This window comes from Podarcis vaucheri, assembly GCF_965113315.1.
Source record: "Podarcis vaucheri genome assembly, chromosome: 7".
NCBI lineage: Eukaryota > Metazoa > Chordata > Lepidosauria > Squamata > Lacertidae > Podarcis > Podarcis vaucheri.
In genome coordinates this window covers 34,345,431-34,369,050 of record NC_138765.1, presented here as the reverse complement: position 1 = coordinate 34,369,050, position 23,620 = coordinate 34,345,431, and the positions used below count along the sequence as shown (strand labels likewise).

The following is a 23,620-nucleotide window of genomic DNA, read 5'->3' as shown; positions in this document are numbered from 1 at the left end:
ACAACCTGAACTCATTTGATACTATGGACTCTAGTCCGTATCACTCCTGACTACTGCCTGTGGCCTATGGGAGTGCAATTTCAGAACATCTGGGAAGGCACCATGTTGTTGTTTCAGCCCTTACCTCTGGTAAAAGTATTTCTCAAACCCAGTTCACACATCACAGGAAGCCATGGTCAATGGCTGCCTGTGAGCAAGCAGGGTACATGGTGCCCAGTCACTCCGCTTGTTGCTCCTTTGGCACAAGAAGGAGTAACAAGCCATGAAGCCTGGATTGCTGTTATGTCCAAACTGGGATCATCATTTGTTTATTCCTAACAACCATGATCAGGAAGCCAAGAATAAACCATGATTTAATAATAACTGTTTGTCAGGGAGAACCAAACCATGACCTCCAATTTGGATGCAAGGGCAACCAACACAAATGCTATTGGAGAAGAGCAAAGTGGGAGCAATCAGGCAGTACATGCTAGCATGATGCTCATTCACAGTAAGCAATTAACTATGGCTTACCGTGATGTGTGAACTGGGCCATTGCCAATGTCAATCAGATTTCTCTCTCACCCCCCTTAAATTGCAGGAAACTGAATTGAAATAGTTCGGGCTTGCCAATATTTAAAAATGCAGAATACAACAAGAGACAATATGGTGTGTTGCTTTAACATTAATTTAGATGCAGAAAGAATAAATGCACCTGCTTTTCTTTTAAAGAGATAGCACTGTATAATGGGATAACGGAACTTGGGTCTGGAAGACATAGTGTCCCAATCCCACATCAACCCCATGTATTTACTGGGAAGTCTCAGCTAGCTCCAACTGTTTCATTGTAGTTTCACATGAGTCAAAATGTGTAAACTCTATACATACTTGCAGTGGCAGTGGAAAGAACCCATACAAGTCTGACATCTCATGTGAAGATGACACAGGGATCTATTTTTACATACTCAATGCAAGTGAACTTTCAAAATAAAGCTGATCTTCCCATTAGAGGCCAATTGTGTGTGTATGCATAGGGATATATAAATATGTAGCTCTGCATCGAAGGTTAGAAAGCGCCCAGGCTAAAAAGGGCTTGTGACAAAGCCACCCAACTCTTAGGCTGAAGCTGACATCTAGAAAGTGAATTTATTCCAAATTTATATTCCACTCTTCCTTCCCTAAAGGAGACTATGGCAGCTCACAATAAAATTATGTAAAAGCAATTCAAAACTACACACCAGACAGATGTTAAAAGCAGTACTATCCTTCATAAAACTATTGGCCAAATAAGTATTTACATGTTTGCTGATTACAGGAAAGGGGTGGTGGGGATGGGGGGGGGGAGAGAACTGCCTGACTTCCCTTAGGATGGAGTTCCATGGCTGGACCTAAATTATTTCTTTGCACCTCTACAGCTACACAAACTGAAATTTTGTCCACAAAATTACTGGCTGGAAAGTCTACACACATAGTAGAGAATCACCTCACCCTCAAAAAGCAAGAGAGAAGGTTTATGTACACACAGAGGATGGCATAAGAACATAGAAATAAGTATTGTGTCATTATGTGTTAAGGCAAGCATGCTTAGTCCTAGTTCCATTCCCCCATTGTGCATACAGTAAAATATGTGGTTATGGCCAGATGGCCTTAAAAAGGGACTAGGCAATTCATGGGGGATAGATCTATCAACAGTTACTGGTCACATTAGATAAATAAAACCTCCATATGCCTCAAGTGATGGGTGGGGCAAGCAACAGGGAGGAGCCATTGCCTTCAGGCAAGTTTCCCAGAAGCACATGGCTGTCCACTCTTGGAAACAAAACACATGCCTACAGGAATCATTGGCTGGGTCTGGCCAAGTCCTTATCATCTAGCAAGAGACATTTTCTATTGGCAGTGAAGTGTGTATCCCATGCATCTACAAATGCACTGGGCAGCACAGTAATTGACTTCTTGACTCTTTCAACTTTTAAGATCGTTTTTAGTTCTCATGGCTGCACAAGGAAGTTGGAAAATAAGTCAGAGCAAAACAGCAAAAAGCCAGAGTAAACTTTTATAGGCAGCAACCAACTTCCCACCAGATGCATGAAGTAGACCAAGAAAGTGGGAACACAAGAACGGGTACTGAAAAAGGAACTTGTAACCAGCATGTTTATTCTGATCATAGAATCTCTCAAGGTGCAGACATGGCACTGCCTCTTAGAAGCATAACTGATTTGGTTCTATTGTGTTGGTTCTATAACCATCTCTTCTTAAATAGATACTTAAGTGCTAACATTTCCACATATATGAAAAAGAATCTGGGGTTCTTAACCTGGCTGTTAACTTGTGGAAAAGTTTGCTTTCACTAACTTATTTTTGTTAAGTGTTTATAATCCACACAATTAAGAGTAGCTAAGCACAAGTTGTGCCCACAAAATAAAGAATAGAAGTTAAGTAAAGCCGCACCATACATAATCCAATTCATGTACTCAAAAACTTGAGACACTGGTGAAACACAGTTGCCTTGGCAGTTTCTTTCATGCAAGGTCGGAGGATTTTCAATTTACAAGCAGACGGAGGAATCACAAGTAGCTACAGAAACAGCATGCAGCAAAATTCCAGAAGAAAGGCAATAAGCTAAATGCTCACCAGGAGAAGAAATGACCTTTTGCTGGTGCCCCACCACAATCACAGTTCATTTGGAAAATGCTTCACTTGCTAGTTTTAAAAGGTAATGTATTAAGGGAAAAGCAAAACTCATTGGCATCGCTATTTCCATCTATTGTAGTTGTCTTTAAACAGAGCAGTTCAAGGACATAAATAAAAATGGTACTTCCAAAGTTAAACATTTACTGGGTCTAGTTTATCAAACAGCTCATTATTTTACATTTCCTCACAACCATTCAGATTTTCCATGTTAGCAAGGTACTTTCCAAATGTGGAACCACCTTAGAAAAGATTGATTCAACATTGTAATTTAGATACGTTGTTAAATGTAAGTCTGAAAAGACTGAAACTCAGGGGTGAAACACTGCATGTCATGTACACAGGAGGTGTGGTTTGTCCTTTAAGTTTTGTGATTTGAGGGTAAACTCTGTGGTGTGCTCTCTTTTAAGCTGCTAACATTCTGAAAAACAGGAGACCTCATACTTAAGGCACACTGATCCCACCCTAATCTGCACCTGCTCCTGCCCATTCATCTTTCCAGTGTTAAGAGACTACCGTATTTTGCGCCCCCCCATAGGATGCACCTAGTTTTTTGGGGGGGAAATAAAGAAAAAAAAATTTATTTCCCCCCCAGGTGCGGGGCTGGAAGAACCAGGTCGGGGAACAGCGGGAAGGCGCGCTCTGCCTCCCCGCTGTCCCCCGAGCTTGTGGGGCTGGCTATGGGGAGAAGTGCGCTGATCCCGAGGACTGCAGGCAGCTCTGCGCGGCCATCCGGAGCTGGGCGGGACTTCGTGCCCCGCTCCCGGTGGCCGCGCAGAGCTGCGCTGATCCCAGGACTGCAGGCAGCTCTGCGCGGCCATCGGGAGGGGGCGGGACTTTGCGCCCCGCTCCCGGTGGCCGCGCAGAGCTGCGCTGATCCCGGGACTGCAGGCAGCTCTGCGCGGCCATCCAGACCGGGGCGGGACTTTGCGCCCCGCTCCCGGTGGCCGCGCAGAGCTGCGCTCATCCCGGGACTGCAGGCAGCTCTGCGCGGCCATCCGGACCGGGGCGGGACTTTGCGCCCCGCTCCCAGTGGCCACGCAGAGCTGCGCTCATCCCGGGACTGCAGGCAGCTCTGCGCGGCCATCCGGAGTGGGGCGGGACTTCGCGCCCGGCTCCCTGTGGCAGCGCAGAGCTGCGCTGATCCCGGGACTGCAGGCAGCTCTGCGCAACCCTCGGAGCCGGTCTCCCGAGGGTTGCACAGAGCTTCCTGAAGCCTGGAGAGCGAGAGGGGTCGGTGCGCACTGACCCCTCTCGCTCTCCAGGCTTCAGCGAAAGCCTGCATTCGCCCCATAGGACGCACACACATTTCCCCTTCATTTTTGGAGGGGAAAAAGTGCGTCCCATAGGGCGAAAAATACGGTAGTTTCTTGGACCCTAAGACACTGTTTAAAAACAGTAATCTTGAGCAGTATTTTATATACATTTTCCAAAAAAACTAAACAAAACACACACACACACATTTTAGAAATAGTTAAGATTTAACTTCCTATTGGGGAGAACGGCTGTAGCTCAGTAGGAGAGCACACATTCAGTATACAAAAGTTCCCATGTTCAGTCCCTGGCATCTCCTGATAGGGCTGGGAAGGACCCTTGTTTGAGACCCTGGAAAGCTGCTGCTAGTCAGTTCAAACCAGGGGTGGGGAACCTCCAGGCACAGCTGTCAACTTTCAGTTTTGAAAATAAGGGATCAGCAGCCTCACCTGTCCTGGGGACAGTCTACAGGATATCTAACAATCCGGGATAGCAGCGGGAAAACAGTGCTGGAATAAGGGAATTTCCTGCAAAAAAAAAGGGAAGGTTGACAGCTATGCCTCCAGGTCATGGACAAAATCTGGCCTGGAATAGATCACATGTGACATTAGGTGTGAGGCAGGTACCAATGTGGCTACTAAGGAACTATTATGGGTTTAATGAGTTCCCAATTGTTCCTTTGGTGGAGCAAGACCCTTTCCTGCCCCCATCAATAGCACAATTCAAAGTGTTGGTGCTGACCTTTAAAGCCCTAAATGGCCTCGGCCCTGTATACCTGAAGGAGCATCTCCACCCCCATCGTTCAGCCCGGACACTGAGGTCGAGCACCGAAGACCTTCTGGTGGTTCCCTCACTACAAGAAGTGAAGCTACAGAGGGCCTTCTCAGTAGTGACGCCCGCCCTGTGGAATGCCGTTCCATCAGATGTCAAGGAAATAAGCAACTATCCTACTTTTAAAAGACATCTGAAGATGGCCCTGTTTTGGGAAGTTTTAATGTTTAATGCTGTATTGTGTTTTTAATTTTTGATTGGGAGCCATCCAGAGTAGATGGGGAAACCCAGCCAGATGGGTGGGGTATAAATAAATTATTATTATTGTTGTTATTGTTATCATCATAGCACAAAACAGTTTGTATTGAAACTGCTGCTAAAATCTAGCTTTTTTTGTACAGAACTGACTTATGCAGCTGACACCTTCAGAAAACAGGTTTGAACCCAAAGCTGTTGCAAATACCTGACAACCAGCTGGTTGATGGACAACTCGGAAGCACTGCATAAGGACCTTAGACAGGTGAGTGGAACAAGTCACTTGTCAGGTATCTAATGTCATATTGGTCTGACTCAGTATAAGGCAGCTTCCCTTATGTCTTCTTGGTGGCCTCTTAAAAGAACATATTTACTGTATCATTTCAGGAAAACATGGGAGCTAGAATTTTCATCAAACCTCTGAGTGGACAATTAAAGAGTCAGTATACCTTCAGGAGCCAAATCTGGCCTCTGAGGCTCACAGCTGCTTATTCCTAGACACTTTCCCAAGTCATCCAAATTTAGTACGAGGTGCCACACATTTTCACAGATAATTGTGTACTGGCTGTACTGCAACAATGAGAGGGTCAGCTACATGTCTTGTGATCTACACTTTGGCCACCCTTGGCCATTGTGTGATCTGAGAATCTCGTAGGTGGTCTTTACCAACTCAAGAAGTTGGCCCAGGTCAACATCAATGACCAGATTATAACAACTGAAAACATAAATGTTCTGAACCAGCTACTGAACCACAGCAAGCACAGCAATGTGAGTCCAACTTCTGTTATTTTTCGTTCCATGTTGCATTTAATGGAAGCGCTACGAAGTTCTAACTGTAGAGGGTACAGACTGCTTCCTCCATTCTCTGCAATTCATTCTCAGCCTCTGGGAGAATTATGTTTTCAAAACATATCTTAAGCACCACACTCAACAAATGTAGATTTTCTTGATTTTTACAAAGCTGGCTAAACATTATTTGTAATCCCTTATCCTTTATGATTGCAGATGGTGTAAAATATTCTTTCTTTTTTTTTAGCTTGTTATGGTATTGTATGCTGAAAAGTTCCAATCTTTCTTTCTTTTTTGGAAAAAGTAATTATTCTAATTATTTTTTATTGGCTTGTGTTAAAAGGACTAAAGGATAGAATAACGTTTAGTGAAAGCATAAGCCAATTACAGTGTTACAAACAGAGATATGAAAGCTAGGGGCTAAATGGCACCTTAAACCTAGGTTATGGGTGCCAAAACAGAATTTCTAGGCACACTTTTTTATAACAAGAATACAAAAAGCTGAAAATGAATGAACTGCAGCTAAAATATTGTGTTCATTTTCCACATAGCCCAGTCTTTTCCCTCCCCACCCCCCAATACTCTTAAGAGGGTCTCTTCTCCAGTCTTCAGAGAGTAGCTGGGGTGGGGAGGCAGAAAAGATTCCCTTTTCCTTCCACTCTGCAGTTTTAAACAGAAATCTTACGCGCAATACTGCACCCTGAGCTCAGAAACTGCTCACACTAATGAAATTCCCTGTCGCAAAATGTGCCTAGAACAATACAAGTTTCGAACACTGGCCAATTATTATTCCTTATAATTCATCCCTTCCTTTTATGGCCAAATTGCACATTTGCAATCTGGGAGTACTCTGTGGGTGGGTGAGTGGGTATGTGTGTTTTCGGGTGTCAGATTCTATGTGCACCACCTCCTACCACTACCGTAGTCCTCTTGAACTTACAGCATTGTGTGTAATGCCCAAGTTCTGCAATCCTCCTCCATCCAAACACACAGACACAAGGATAATGGAAATCAGGGTATTAAATACATATGTATATGCGTACCTATGTCTCAAACATTACACTGCTAGTGAGAGTCTGCTATATGTACAATATTTCCAGATCATAGATTAGTTGTCAATTTTCTATTTAATTTATCTATAAGATTCTCTCAAAGTGACATACAAAACATTTAATCTGCAGGGTGTGGGGTATCAGTTTAATACAAATTGTTATAGGGTGTGTTTAGAATTGGCTGGAAGCCATTAAACACAATTTCCATTTGTATGTATTGTAATGGGAAACTAAGGCTACGTGCAGCTTCCTGGTTTGTTTTGCCACCTATGCAAAGGGAGGAGCAACGGAACTGCATACTAAATAATAATAAACCAGGACATGATCATGTGAACACAGTCACAGTCTTAAAATTGATTCATTTCCACCTATCAAACATTGTGTTAAAATTTGTTTTTTCTATGTAAACGAGAATTACTGGAGAGGATATCTAACTACTTAGGTTAATTATTATAACATGCAGTTATAACAAATGCTATATACCGTACATGTGGATTTCCTACTGGACTGAAGGACTAGCAACCAGGAATTGCACATCCAACAACTTGAACTGTGCAACATGTATAGTTCTCCATAAATGCTTATGACTCTACTCAGCGTTTGAAATTGAAAATTGAAATTTAGCACCTGGCTATTGACCACTTGTGACCAAGAGAAGATGCCTGGGCACCAGTATGGTGCCTTACATCTCCACCGTCTGGAGGTGCATGTCTGGGGATCCTTGGATCTTGACTGTTTTCACACATTAGCAACACATCCCGTAGAATTCAACCTGCTATATTTAACTGCACAATCAGAATGAATTTCAGGAACCAAAAGGTTGTATTGAAAAATACGGCTTTCGAGCTGTTGGGCCCCAAAATGGCAACTAGACATTCCATTTTGGCGACTATAACCCTGGTTTAAGGAGCCATTTGGCACCTAGCTTATATATCTAAGTTTCTAACACTGATTCTACTAAGCAAAAGCATGGACATTAAAAGTTTGCATCACGTGGGGATTCTTTTTTTGCCTGGTAACTCCTAGTCTGTACTTTTGGAACAGTTACAACTCAATCTTATGAATGCTTACTTGAAAGAAGTACCACTGTATTCAAACAGGACTTAGTCGAAAAAATGGGCATGGAATTGCAGCCTCAGCCTTCATGTAAGTGATCTTGCTTAGCATCCTTACAAAGAAAGTCAACAGAAATATGTTCCTTAGCTCTAAGCAGCAGTAATTCTGAAGTATAAAAGGCACATAAGTTGAATGATGAAAGGCATTCTAAAATGCTGCTACACTGAAGGCTCTATATAGCTGCAAACAAGTATGTTTAATAGTTATAGCAACTATTTAGTATGCATGCTTCCAAATGCTTCCACAAGGTTGAAGAGATACAAGACGTTATTGATATTATAACACCTGACAATGCCCACACATAAATGTTCCATAAGCTATTTATCAGAAACCATAGCCTGAAGTGCATTTACAAAACATGGTCTATGCCAACTATGTGTTAGCATACATAAACAAACCATATTGGAGGTAATAGAACACCTATCAGAGGTTACTACACCATCGAAAAAAGCTGAGTGCATGGGAAATGAAAGCAGACAGGCACCTTTAAGAGAGGTTTGCCTAGTGCTTTGGGGAAGCTCAAACCATGGCTTGGGTTCTAAACTATGGTTAGCACAAACCACTGAGGGAGGAAAATGGCAGTAGTGAGCAAGATACCCTGAAAATGAGCTTGTCCACCATTATTAGTCATCTCATTATAGAACACCTAAAAAGATGCAAGGATCCCCAAGGTTCCGTAGAATGCATGTCTGAAAAGCATCAAGCAGCCTAAAAACCATGGTAAACAGTTCTGATGATCCATCATTCTTTTCCATGTAGCCTTTCTCTAAACATGTCCTCCTCATAGTCAAGACTCCTACTTCCTTCAGACTTCCCTCAAAAATGCACTTCAATAACCTCATCTTCTCCAAATCCTCTACAACAACCTAATGACAACCTAAATTTTGTCAAACAGAAGTGAAGACCTCAGTCAAGGCCCTGAATAAGCCTGAACAGAGCAATACTCTTGTTAATGTCACTAAAATGGCAATCACATTTTGAGTGACATCATCAATCCTTTACATGGAGATCTACTGCTATCCTCTATTTGCCAGTGGGTTCAATGACTTGAAGGGACAGGAGGCATGCTTTCATTTTATCTAGGACACAGAACTGCAAGCTTTAGCGAAAACAGGGTCAATCTTGAGAAACTGGGGTGCTAGGATAAAAGCAAAACAATGCCTGGTTTATGATTCATAAAAAGGCCAGTTCTGCAGTTTCCTAACACACCTTTATATGTGCAAAGCAGAGTCTATGCATTTAAGGATGGTGGTGACCAATAGGCTTGGCTTGAATCTTATCAGTCCCTTCCATGAGGAGCTAATACTGGGGCAATACAGAAGCTAGTTGGAAGAAATAAGTGTAGCAATGTACACAGAATATGTCAGTGGCACAGTCCACAAGGAAGCTCTACTGTACAAGCTCCACTGATGTTGCTATTCATTTCAGGAATGTGCCCTAAGTTCTTAACTACAGCAGAAACAAGGATGCATAGACATTTGCAAAACTTCTGTGCCAGCTGGGGAGGGGGGGGATGGGAGACCTGAGGACATCCATGAAATGGGATATCTTGCTTTTGCAGTTAAGTGAGAGCTGCTACTGGGCAACCAGAGCATCTGTTTGGGAGATCTATGTCCAGCAAGGGGTTGCTGCTTGCAAATGGGGACAAATGAAGTTAGAGGTAGCTGGAGACAGCAGCAATCTCACAATCTCTCTCTCCCTCACACACACAAACACACACACACACATGCCAGCAGCATACATGGGGTCAGGGCAGTGGAGGAGGAGAAACAAGCTTCCTGTCCCCTTCAGCAACTCAAGACACCAGGGCCAATTTTGAGCCAACAAGGCTAATGGGTGGCTGGATGCTTGCCACCCTCAGTCATGAACAGCTGATTCTTGAAGGGTGGTGTAAAATCCATCCTTAGAAACTGACACTTGGTAAAGTTTATTTCCAAGAGACACTCTTATGTTAACACTATGTTTAATGTTGATGCAAAATTAAGTTGTGCCCCTGCTCATCACCCCATTACATTGGGGGGGGGGCAACCTGCTTTGAACGCTCAAAATTTAACTTCCAAAGCCAGTGGAGAAAGGTTAGGCAGGATATAAGGACAGAAAACAACATTCCTTATCTTCTTAAATATCACAATCCCTTGGAAACTTTGGAACTGAGGCAAAGGGGGGGAGGGAGAACAATTTCAAGGATTTTTGTTTAAATGGCTTCAGTTTCAGTCTTCCACTTACTTATACCAAGTATGGTTTTGCTCAGGTATTACAAATAACTCTTCAGCCTCCTCCTAATCCAGATGCTTCTTGATAGCTAAGAACAGCATAAACAAACTTTGTCCTTCAATCGTTAAAACTCAGAGAAGCAGTGCTTCAAGGTCACTCTTGTTAGCAAAGGAAGGCCTTGCTCCAGCAACTTTTACTGCAACACCATTCCAACTACGAGGAGGGAGAAATGTAAAAAATAAAAAAGCCATGAGTGTCAGTCTTTACTCAATGCAAACAGGTAACCCATTCCAGAGTGCACTTGTTCCCCTTCTTCCAGTAAAGGATGACTGATCTCAGTGGTAGGAACACCCCAGTGACCTTCATCATCTACTTACAACTAAGAAGAAAAGCAAAAGCCTTCTAATACTTGTCAAAAGAAAGCAGAAGTCTGCAAAAGAGATGCAAGTCTTTTGGTACCCACAGCAAAGTCTTTAGTAGCCTGTGACCAAAGGAAAAACTTGTCTCACTTAACCTAGATAAGAGGCAGAAACTACAAGGGCAAGAGATTAAACCCTTCTCTGTCCCCTTTACTTTCCCACATCAACAAAATGTGGTTGCTGCAAAGGTTTTCAGATCACAGCACATGGAAACTGACTTTATGATACATGCAATACAATACAGAATGACAGCTGCCGTTCAGAACGATGGTGATTTAAGCAAGTAATACACCCCCCTCGCTGAAGCTTTATAAACACTGGGGGGCAGGGGGGGGAGATGACAGGTGAAAAAATGTTGCCAAGATTTACAAATGCATGGCACCTACATTAACGCTAATATGTACAGAGTAATGTATCAGTTTAAGGCCTCAGCTACTAAAGACTGAATGGTATATAGCAAGGGAGCAGGTTAATGCTAACTCTCCTCCCTACACCCCCACTCCTCCAAATGTGTTGCCAATGTTCTTTGTATTTCCCAAAATCAAAAGGGCATTTGAAGAACAACTCCCTTATGTTTTTCTCCTTCTATGAAAGCTTCAGTGCATTTGAACAAAGACAAATTATCAGAAGGGGAAAGGGGGGGGGAGAGAAAGAGTTCCAGGTTTTCAACCCAGATCTTGCACAAAAGATTAGGCATCTCTGCACAAATTAATCTCTTTCCTCACACATCTCCTTTTACAGCTACAGAAGTGGGGGCAAGCGGGGGGGTAGGGGGGAGGATGGGGAGCCAGCTAAAGGGCATGCACAAGTCAAGGAGAGCAAGGTAAGCAAGGTAGGTACTCCTCCGTAAGGTATGCAAGGAATGCAAAGGGGCCATTTTCTGAGACAGTTTCAACTTATCTGCACTCTTGGATTCTTGGTTACAGCTAGGATCGCTACATAGAAAACAAAACAAAAACAATTTAAAAAACTTACCAGGGATTGCGTTTATTTTATGTGCAGTTAATTGTGCTTCCTCTGACAGAGCTAATTAAGTCATTCCTAGCCCTTCTCCACACAAACACACACAAAACCAGAGGTGGAGGAAGAGGAAACAAAGGCAGCAGGAGATGCAGGAAAAGGTCTCTGGAGTGTCCACTGTGGTACAAAACTGAACAGCTGCCCTCCCAACAAACTATTCGCCATTTTTCTTTGTCTTTCAGCTGACCCCTGCCTCAGTGAAAAACTCCCAGAGACTCCAATGAAACACTGTGCAGCCTCCTTCCACTTTAACAGTCAAAGACATTCAATCTAGCATGCTATTTGACACCAAACCTCGCCTCCGCCTGCATCTCATTGGCTAAGCCCCTTTATCTAGGAAGATCACAGAGGCTGGATTGGCTGCTTCAGTCATCACTAACCTCCTTTGTACACTTCCTGTTTTAAAGTTACCTTGAGATGCAGAACAGGGGTCAGACACAGAGACTTCAAGCTAGAAACAACTTACATAAAAGGAATTTCTGGCAAAGACACACTTTTAGCAATGAGAATAGGAAATCGTGAAAAAGAAAGGCAAGCCTCCCCCACCCCCTTTTTGTCTGTACCCAGCACAGTAACATCTACATTTCTGGCCCTTTCCTTCACATTATATTAATAAAAACTTGGCTCTGCTAATCATAGGATTTTTTTAAAAAACTGGTAATTAAAAAAAATCATTTTTAAAAAAGCTGTAATTTTCACAGCATGCCTATTGGCCCCAGAGGCTGTCCATATACAGTATAGCTTCACAGGCATTGAAATACAGAGCAACAGCAAGCACCTGGGGTTGCTCAGAAGTAAAGGGGAGAAGAGAAACAGTGGGCACATATCATTATTAGAGTACACAGGCACCCTTATGGCAGCAGGACTCATCAGCAGACTTGAGGTTTAGGAGCGCTGGTTCTCTTCCCACCCCACCCCTCTTGGTAAAGTGGTCTTCTGGCAAAACTAGCTGCTCATCAAGGGATTCCCTTACTGCACACAGTCATCACAAACGCTTCCCACACATCAGCAGTTACACATCAATTGCCAGAAATGCGGCAGGTTTCCATGCCCGCAACTGAGCTCAGCTTCCTGCAACTGCCAAAGATAATAATTCAAAAGGCAGGTGAAATCATTTTATGCACCTACACCTGCACGCTTTTCATGAGAACATTCAGATACTGCATAAGAACCTTGTGGCACCTTCCCTAACACAGCATAAGCTGTCATGGACTAAAGCCTACTTTGTCAGATGCATTTGTCTATCTACTGAATGACCCGCAGCGCCTCTCTCTTCCTAGGTTCCTTCTTCTCCCTGGCACCACTCCCTCTCTCTAACCAAAACCCTCCTTTCCTAATACTGCCTACTTGTCTTAGGCTGCTGCCCTTTCAGGCCTGTTTTCCTAAGTTTTCCCTCTTTCTCTCTTTTTTTCATGTCCTTCTCCTGCCTCCCTTGATCTCTGAGTAGCTCAGACCATGGCAACAAAGCTGTGCTTCCTCCACAACCACCATGACATTAGAGCAGGCATATGCAAACTCTTTCCTCCAGATGTTTTGCGACTACAACTCCCATCATCCCTAGCTAACATGACCAGTGGTCAGGGATGATGGGAGTTGTAGTCCCAAAACATCTGAAGTTTGCCTATGCCTGCATTAGAGTAACTAAACTAAACAATGTTAAGACCAACACCACCATAATCTCTTGCAACATTACAATGCTTTACCTGAATTGTAATAAAACACAGTATTTCACTGAACAAATGTACGTGGAAAGTGGCCAACCTAACAGGCAAACCTTACTTCTGTTTTGCGGACCTGGAACTGTGACCAAGTACCAAATTAACTGTGGACATCAGTTTTCAATCCAGAGGCAAAAGCAGAAGTGCTATGGTGCTTGCATTGCACAAATCCCTTCTTCCCCAAAGTCCAAGCTCTTGGATAGGGAGAACACACTGCATATGTTAGGCAAGCCTTGCAACTGGTCTTTGGGAAGAGTAAATGATTCCTTGTAATACAATATAGCAATATAATAATGCCATCCCAACTCACAGGCAAATGTGCACAACCTGTTGTGCTTGCAAGCCAATTATTCTGTGCATATATGAAAGGCTGAATTCTTTTGCTTCTAATATCTCTTTAATAAAAGGGGTGGTGGGAGAAGCAGCAGCCATGAATGGATTGGCAGAAGAGAATCTTTGCTGTTCCATTCTCTTCTGCCAATCTAGATATGTCACTCTAGATATGAACTTGAGGCATTTACACAATCTGATATACAAAATGCCAAGCAGCCCCAGGCCCCAAACACAAATGTGAATGGGTTTAAAAAACAACAACATTGAAAAATAAAATAATCTTCTATATCTTTTGGAAACAGTTTGGCCTATCTGTCTGTTCTCTGAGTTTGGCACTTCTTGAGATATCATTGCCAAAGTTGGCACAAGGGTTCCCAAGGTAAGGGTGGAAGACTTAGTTGATGCCAGGCACCATTTTGAATTAAGATGGCAGACCAAAACATCATTTTGGCATGACTTTGCCTATTTTTTTGGCATAGGTTTGGCCATCTCTTGAGATTACGTCACCAAACCTGGCACAAGGGTTCCTTCAGTGATATTTGTAAAAGTTGGGTGCCAGGTGCCATTTTCAGATTCTCCACTTTCATTACCTTCTTTCCATGAGCTCCTCCTCCTCCCATCTCTTGTATCTTGATTAATAATTGTCACAGCAAATCCTTTCCATAATTCATAATATTCTGTCATTACATTACCTTACTCTATTTTCATCTTATCTTATATAAAACCTTAAAACTTAAAACTTAAATCTTATTTTTACCAGCTTCTCATAACCATTACTTTTACCTAATTCTTTAAACATTTTTACAAGAGGCAAGTAGTTTCATTTCAACATTTTTCCAACGTTCATAAAACATTTCTAATGATAAAAAAGAGGGGGGGGGAATCCAATCTTCTTCCAGCATCCCCTCCCCCCGGTCCCGGGATTGTCAGTCCTTTTTATCCCATTAGTCTGGCACATTAACCTGGTGATCTTATGTCCGAGGCCTTCAAATCTCTTCCATGTCCCTTCTGCAGCTCTTCTTCATATTTTCCTTTCACTCGTGGGAACTCCAGCTTGGTAGTGTTTTTGACCCTTTTCAACAAATCAGCCCCTTTCCCATAGTCCAGACTAGACTCCATGTAGTATTTTAAAACATGTTTCAAATTCCCTCCAAAATTGGAAGTCCCAACAACTCCAAACCTCTGACGGCCCATTGCCAGACTCAGAAAGTCCAAACATCCCTGCATAGGGGGGTCAAGCAGGTGAGGTGGCCTTTAAGGCATTCTGGTCCCAAGCTGTTTTAAGGCTTTATGCAGCATAACTAGCACCCTGACATTAGTACAATAAATCATCAATTTAAATCCTCTTGGTTTAAATCAATCTACCTGCTACTATATTCCTGTCAGTGCAGCTACCAACATGCACAAATCTTCACAGCTAGAAGGAACATGTATAGAAGCATAATTTTTAAATGATCTTGTGCAATTCCTCAGAACCAAGTTGCAGCTCGGAAGTCAGCCAGATCAAAACAAAAACTCAATGGAAGCCTGAAAAAGTACATTCTCCTGTTCATAATAAGGGTACTAAACAGTCTGACAATGCGATTTTGTCTTTGCTCTGTTTGCTTATGTGAACAATGCTCATTTTTCTTAAGAAGCTAGTTTCCAAGTTGTTTTTTAAAGTGGATGTTTTCAACTTGAAATATAAAATGTTAGAAAAGAATAGGGGCTCCTCACCATTCAGACAGGAAGAACATTTCCCATCCCTGACAAGGGTGTTGAGAAAAAGAAGTTTCTTGGAAGCAGAGAGTTCCAGCCTAAAAAAGGAAAAGAGGGAGTAGAACTGTGGCACATAAGGTTTAGTACAGGCATAGGCAAACTCCGGCCCTCCAGATGTTTGGGGACTACAGATCCCATCATCCCTGACCACTGGTCCTGTTAGCTAGGGGTGATGGGAATTGTAGCCCCAAACATCTGGAGGAACGGAGTTTGCCTATGCCTGGTTTAGTAGGAAGCTATACATGGAAGGAAGTTTATGAAGAGTAGGGAGGTACTTTATCACACCTGTTAATCCTAATAATTGGCATAACCCTCCACCAGAATGGACTGATTTAAATCAGAAAAGGAAGCCAATGATTCTTCATATATTTCCTAAACAAAGTTGCCCATCTGATCACTACATTATGTTAATTTACAAGTAAACAAAATATTGTTTTCCTCTTAGGGCAGCTATATAAACCGTGTAGATTGGAAAGAGCAGTGTCATTATTAATGCAGTTCCCTCAAGAGCACAGGGAGACACAAGCCATCAGTATTTTATATTCCATACTGCATAGTATTTTATGTTTTATAGCAGAAGGGTGGGAGGAAATGTAACAATGATATAGCCATATTACCTTGCAACATCCAAGGGTTAGGAGGGAGGGAATGTATGGCTAAGCTGTCCAAGCAGGCAATGCCTTACTATTATTAGTGAACTTGTGTGGTTGGTGAAGATACACAGAATGGACCCTTGGCCAACATTGGTTCTTTGAGTGGAATGCAAACACGTAGATTTGTTTATTTGTAGCTTTTCATTTACTTGATTAAAATAATTTGTACGTCGCCTTTCATTTCAACGATATACCTGCGTTAGTGGGGGAAAGTCCGCTGCTTTAGTGGAAAAAGTGCACATATGGAAATAACTCGCACAAAGTGGCTGCTTGCACAGATAAAAACCATGCTGGCTACTGTGCATTATCACACTGTTTACAGATAAAAAGGATATTTAAGGCTCATAACTCTCTGTGAAACACTGTGATGTTATGTTGATAATAGGAGCAGGGAAGGAAGAATAAACTTTTTAAACTTCTGTTCATGGGTCCAAAGTACAGATTAAAATCATTGGCAATAACCACTGAAATTGCTCCGGCAATAAGAACCTAAGAAGGTACCTTACACAGGGTCAGACCACTGGCCCTTTCAGCTTAGTATTATCTTGACTGGCAGCAGCTCTCCAGAGTTACAGACAGAGGACATTCCCAACTCTTCTCGGAGATGCCAGGGATCAAGCCCAGGACATTCTGTATATGCATGGTAGATGCTCTCCCACTGAGCTATGGCCCTTCCCCATGTTCAAAGGTAGCATACCTTTAAGCATAGGTGGCTGCTATGAAGTATTATTTACTTCTACTGCTTTCACAACTCACATCTAACTAAATTGTGTGGCTTGCTCAAGAGAAACAAGAGGCAAAGCAGGAGCTTTAGACTGCAGTGGAGAAGCAAACTTGCCCCTAATTTCTAGAGAAGAAAAACGGACCAAATCAGGAGAAGAAAGGGGAGTGGGGAAGGTCAGAGTGTAAGAAACAGTAAAGAAAAAGACCAAAAGGGAACAAAAAACTCAGAGGAAATAAGGCACGTTTTGGAGGAGAGCAAGGCACACACACATACTCTCCAAGTGGAACCTCTACAGGGACTGACAGAAAAAGCAGAGTAACCAATAGGAAATATGGGTTTAGTAGAAAAAGCAAACCCTAGTTATGAAAGAGGGATAGCTTCAGGCCAAGTCTGCCCACCAGTGTTAGAAACCGAGATATGAAAGCTAGGAGCTAAATGGCACCTTAAATCTAGATTATGGGTGCAACAACAGAATGTCTAGACACGCTTTAAAAAAAGAAAGAACACAAGGCTAAAAATGAATGAACTGCAGCTAAAATATTATGTTCATTTTGCACATGATCTAGTCCTTCCCCTGCCCACCTCCCTAATAATCTTAAGAGGGTCTCTTCGCCAGTCTTCAGAGAGTAGCTGGAATTGGGGAGGCAGAAAAAGGTCCTCCTTTCCTCCCCACTGAAATTTTAGGTGCAGTACTGCACCCAGAGCTCAGAAATTGCTTGAGCTAATGAAATTCCCTGTTGCCAAATGCACCTAGAACAATGGGAGTTTCGAACACTGTTGCCCAAAAGATCCACTTTGGAGGAGAATGGACCTCCAGGGCCATTAGAAAGCATCACTGTGTTTGACTCTGGTTTTGATCCTTGCCTCATAGTGTGAAGCACATCCAGCACAAAGTATTAGCCCAATAACTGTATGAAATTCCTTTCAAAGCAGGGCATCCAGATATGTAGCTGACATTGCCACAAGAAAAGAAGAAGAACAGAGAGCCACTATTATGACATCTTGAGGCAAGACAATCATATGACCAAGAAAATCAGAAGTTCCTGCAGGAGAAATAATTTGAGGCAGGCTGAGGCTGAAAATAAATCAATATAGTGAAGTAATAAAGATCTCCAAAGACAATCTGGAAATCTCAGAAGCTGAAAAAGGAGTCCTACAACAGAAAATCCAAGATCAAGAATAGGAGGCCTCTGAGGCCTATACTTCAAAAACTGATGCCGAGATGTTCAACAAGATCAGGAGAATAAACCAAGTAGAGACGGTGAAGAAGAAGATTACTCTGAACAACCTGGGGCAAAAATTTAGGGCTAAGACACTACTGCATGATGATTTGGAAACAGAAAACAAAAAAAAAACCCCATAATCCATACCTCCAAGGCAGAAACTGTTATCAACAAAGAATAAGAGTCAAACAGGGCCATGATCCCGATATTAAAAACATGGGATGGAATCCAACTATACAGCTTCGCTAGCACAATAACTTTTAATTGCATAATGGAACTTTCCTGCCTGCTTCCTCTCCTCTAAACCTGTTCCAGGAGTTCCTTCAACCCTACAGAGCAGATTTACAGGCACGCAGGAGGTACACAGGGAAAGGAAAGTTCTATTGCATCACTGGAAGTCCTTGTGCTAGTCAAACTGTTTAGATGGATAATGTTCATGGTTGTGACAGATGTTGAAAACGAGCTTTTATAAGATGAAACATTGCATGTTCTCTTCCTGCTCCAGAATCAATAGTTTGTTTGCATGGCCTAACAGTACAATAAACTCTTAAGACAGCTATGATGGTGTTGGATTACATTAGAGCTAGAGTGAGGAAGCTGGTGGCCCCCAGATGTTGTTGGACTCCAACTCCCATCAGCCACTGTCAACATGGACAATGTCAGGGATAATAGGAACTGCAACCCAGCATAGGTAGCTGCCCTATACAGAGTCAGATATTGTTCCATCTAGGTCCATATTACCTAAATACTGGCTGCCAGTTTGTTTCTGGGCCTAATTGAAGGTGCTCATGCTACTGTTTAAAATTGTAAACAACTGATGCCCCAAATATCAGAGGTATTTCCCTAAAGACCCTTTCATGTATTAAGAGCAGCCAAGGTAACTCTGCCACCCTCAGAAGTTTCAGGTGGTGGCAGCCTGAGAAACAGCATTTTCTGTGGCAGCACCTAAGATGTGGAACTCCATCCCCATAGAGCTGAATCTCCCAACCCACCACACAGCTTTTGATGAATGCTAAAGATGCACATCTTTACACTGGCTATTGACAATATGTGTTTCCTGTGATTTGTTTTAACTGTTTTTAACACTGAATTTCAAGCTGCTGTAATCTACCCCAGAACATGCTGGTGAAGGGCGAGTAATCCATTTCATTCATTCATTCATTCATTCATTCATTATCTGACTGGCAGCAGCTCTCTGGGTTTCAAATGAGGAACAGTCCCAGCCCTATCTGAAGATTCTGGGGACTGAATCAGGGACCATTTGTATGCAAGGCTCTACCAGTGAGTTATCTGAAAGACCACAGGTTCTCCACCTCTGCATCAGAGTAGTAGGCAAATTGAATGGGATGAACTGCAAAAATCATATGCATGCTTATTAGTAAGTCAGTTCCACTGATTTCAGGGGGATTCACGCCATAGCGCACCAAAGTGTACTACACAGTATAACACAACCTTCAAATGGAAATTAGAATAGAAAACAAGGAAAGAGATAGGTAGGATGGAATTTGTTATTTCTTTCAAACAAATTTGAGAGGATTCAATATCAGCTTAGTGTGAGAAATAATGATGTGTCAGAGAAATCAGTTTATGGCCATTTCACAGTTCAATCCTGTGTCTATCTATTAAAAAATAAGTTTTATTGAGTCCACTGAGATTTATGAGGTAAGTTTATATTGCTGGGGTGGGGAATCTTTTGGGCTTGGCAGGCCAAATCTTGGGAGATGGGGAGAGATACAAGGGCCAACTGTGAAAGATCCAGTTTGGGGGAAATTGCCTGGTAGGTCAAATGAGGAGGTCTAAGCAAGCTAAATTTGGCACATGGGTCAGAGGTTCCTGTGTGTGTGTGTGTGTGTGTGGAAAAAATGCATTTGGAAACAAAAACATATCCAATGGGGCTTATGCAGCAATATTGCTGCAAGAATGCCTTGCAGCTCAGAGGTTCATAGCATACACAGGTCCCCTTCCCATTGGCTCTAATGCAACTGAACTGCCTCAATTTACACCAGGGTGTCGGCAACCTAAGGCCCATGGGCCACAAGCGGCCCATGGGGGTCGTTTAACCAGCCCATGGACCCCCACCGCTCGCTCGGCTCCTGTGCGCCGTGCTAAACCGGCGTGGAGTAGAGTGGCTGGCTCCCATTGGCTGCAGGAAGCTCCTGCAGCCAATGGGAAGCTGGGCACGCTTCCTCCGCAATGGAAATAGCATTTGTGCATGCATGCGTGCGCACTCCGGCCCACTGTGGCGTCTGCGGGACCATGAACCGGCCCAAGCCACAAAAACTTTGCCAACCCCTGATTTACACCCACCTGCATTCCTAGCATATGCTCATTTTAACTAGACAATACTACCTGCTGAGAATAGAGCAGTGTTGTGTAGGGAAGGACAAGGACACAGAAATCACAAGCAAAGTCACTATGAGTCAAATATAGCCCTGGGCTGCCTAGTTAATGCCAGGACATTAAAGGAAGATAATAGCAGTCAAGCTGGAAACTTGCTTGACAGAATACTTCAAGGTGTAGTAATGTTTCCCTTAACATAAAATCTGGAGTTTCAAGTTTAGTGTTTTCTCCCACATAGTGCATGTACTGTTTTTAGAAAACAGCCACTTAGTTCTACATGTTTATAGCTGAAGTGTTGTAATTTATCACTATTTATCCTACTTATTTACTTTAATTGTACAAAAGACTTTATATGAATGGTATTATTAAATGCTTTCCCAAAAACATCTTCATAAAGAACTTAATATTAAAGGGCCATTATACAGGTTTTAAGGGAAGGCAAATAATTATACATAGTATACTAGCATCTCGGCTTACATTACCCTCGGGTAACGTAAACTTCAGGTTGCAAAAGCAGCAAACCTGGAAGTGTTTCGCTGCGCACGCATGTGCAGAACCACTCTACCATGCTGCATGCATGCACAGAAGCAGTCCCTCCGGTTGCGGAAACCTCAGGATCCGACCAGAGCTCCAGATCGGATCCCATCCACAACCAGCAGTACCACTGTATTTCAATTCCCAGTGTCATGTTACTTGCCGCAAGGGCAGCTATAACATGCCAAATGCTTCACCTATTTGCTAATATCTCTAAGTACAGTCATACCTCGGGTTACAGACGCTTCAGGTTGCGTTTTTCCGAGTTACGGATGCACCGAAACCCGGAAATACCAGAACGGTTACTTCCGGGTTTCGGCAATCGCGCTTTGCGCAGAAGTGCCGAATCGCAACCCGCGCGTGCGCAGACGTGGTGCTGCGGGTTGCGAACGTGCCTCCCACATGGATCATGTTCGCAACCCGAGCGTCCACTGGAGTAGTAACCTCCAAAACGACATTTACTCAAAAATGACATTTAAACGTAGCTGACTATATTCATAGTCACACTGGATTAAAAGCTTAAAGGCGAAAATGTGGAATGTTGCAAGGCAGTTGCAACTGCCCCTACATCTCTCTCCTCCAATGCATTACAGCAGAGCTTTCCAAACTGTGTCGTGACACTGTCGGCTGCAAGCTCCTCCTGGGGTTAGTTTAACCTCTGGTTTGCTAGGAAAACTCTGTTGTACAATATGTTCCTATTAAGATACCTTTACTTGCTCCCATGCAAATATGCTCCCATTTCTATGCCTTTTTATCAGACAGCATATTCAAAGCCACTTACAAGAAGAGGATTAAATCAAGTTATGAGGAAGCAAGGAAAGTTGTTTGGGTGAAGCTTGGGAAGTATACAGGGGTACCTTGGAGATATTACGGGTTCAGTTCCAGACCACCACAGTAAAGCAAATATTGCAATAGAGTGATTCACACCCTTTTTGGTTCTGTTCCCCAGTGATATAAAAGTAATATTTACACTATTCTGGAGTCTATTAAGCTAGCTTCCCCCTCCCCCCCCCCCGGCTGCAGGGGCAGGAGAGGAAAAACCTTGCCCTAGCCCCAGCCAGCTTCACTCAAGTTGCCCAAAGAGGGGTGGCATAATAATAAAAATTTATTATTATGCACCACAGGGCTTCATTCCCCTGGAAGCAGCAAAGCTGCCTGCAACTGCATCCTCATAAGAAACAGTATCTGTGAAGTGCAATAAAGTGAAGTGCGATAAAATGAGATATGCCTGCACAATAAATGTTTTATCAAAGTTAAACAAGCAATACACAAATGAAAAAATGAAGTGTCACAAAATCTATCAGAGCAGCAAAGGGAGGGAAATCACAAAAGCAGTTGAACATAACTTCCTTGGGTCTTAAAATATAATAAAAGCTTCTATGCAGAGTTTGCTTATTTTCTTCCTTTCCTCCTCAATCCCTTTTCCATGTGCATCATTAATGTTTTATAGATTATAAACCTGTATTGCTTCTTATTGGCCTGTATGCCTATCTAGGAATCTTTTCAGCTGAATAGCAAGGTATAAAGATGCTTTAAATAAAATCAGGTCAAAAACAAAGTCAAGGCTTGGATGAATGGAAAAGGATGAATGCAATGTCTGAGGCAGCTTCATTCTTTATTTAAATATTACAATAGCCCTCCAATGAGCTCAGGGCAATATACATGGCCCTTTACTACCCCTCCCCATCCTCACAACAACCTGGTTCGGTTATTCTTTAGTAAATTTATATCTCATCCTTCCTCCACCTAGCTCACATTAGCATACATGGATCTCCCCCACTCTATTTTATCCCAGCAACAGCACTGTGAGGCAGGTGAGACTGAGAGACAGTGAGTGGCCCAAAGCTACCTAGCAAGCTTCATGGCTGCATAGGAATTAGGGTTCTAGTCTAATAATCTACCCACTATACCACACTGGATCTAAGAGGTAGGTAAGGCTGAGAGGAGAACACATAGCTCAAGGTCACACACTGAGCTTCATGGCTGACAGATGTGAGCTACTCTAACTACTGTGCCCACTGCCTCTTTCTCGGGATTCTAGGTCCTGCAGCCCTATAACATGCTTACTCTGAAGTCCCACTTGGCTCCTTCTGTCCAACCACCTTAAGCATGCACAGGATGTTGATGCCTCAAGGTCTACTGAAACCCCAAAGCCTGAACCCCCCAGATCACTTCTCTGATCACCTTGCCCTCGGCCCCACTCCGACAACTTCTCCCGCTCTCTCCCACCCTCTATCCTGGTGACTTCCATAAACTTCCAAGCATTCCCTTTCAGACGCACGCGCTCGCTCTCAGCCCCGCCCCAATACCGTTGGGCGCTTAAGGGCATCAGAAAGGGGCGGGGGCGGGAAAAACATGCGATTTCCGTTGCATCCTGCTCTCTCCACGGTCCGCTGGCGGCATTCACCCAATCGCCGAGCTGGAGTTCCGGGCGGCCGCCTAACCCCGCTGCCAGCCAATCAGAGACAACACCGGACGGCCCATCCAACCAATCACAAGCGGGGAGGGAGGGAATGGCGGCACCGAGAGAGGGGGAGGGGAAAAACAGAGTCCAACTGCTGCTACTCCTCTCTACGAGATCTACCCCCCCACCAACCAACAAACAAAAAAGATCCATCCCAGACTCACCAAGCTAATCAAGAGTCCGTGGTTTCCGCTGCGCTCCGGTGGCGGGTGCGAGTGCTAGTGCGTCAACCGCAGCCCGCGCACTCCCGGACGCAACGAGGAAGGGGGGGCGGGGATGTGACGGACGGAGCGAGCGCAAAGTGGCGGTGAAACAA

At 43.3% G+C, this 23,620-nt stretch overlaps 1 protein-coding gene across 3 annotated transcripts in view; it reads right to left on the bottom strand.

Moving 5' to 3' along the window:
• Nucleotides 1-23,620, bottom strand: part of NFYC (nuclear transcription factor Y subunit gamma) — a 54,153-nt gene extending 30,533 nt beyond the window's left edge. The window contains exons 1-2 of one of the 3 annotated variants that reach the window (XM_082233217.1): nt 23,469-23,618; nt 21,960-22,025 (exon numbers count right to left, since the gene is read on the bottom strand). In XM_082233217.1, coding sequence (XP_082089343.1) covers nt 21,960-21,972 — 13 coding nt within the window. In that variant the 5' untranslated portion in view covers nt 21,973-22,025; nt 23,469-23,618. Of the gene's footprint in view, nt 1-11,512; nt 11,755-21,959; nt 22,026-23,468 lie in introns of those variants that run through there. The other 2 variants (XM_082233218.1, XM_082233219.1) reach the window with 2 other exon arrangements.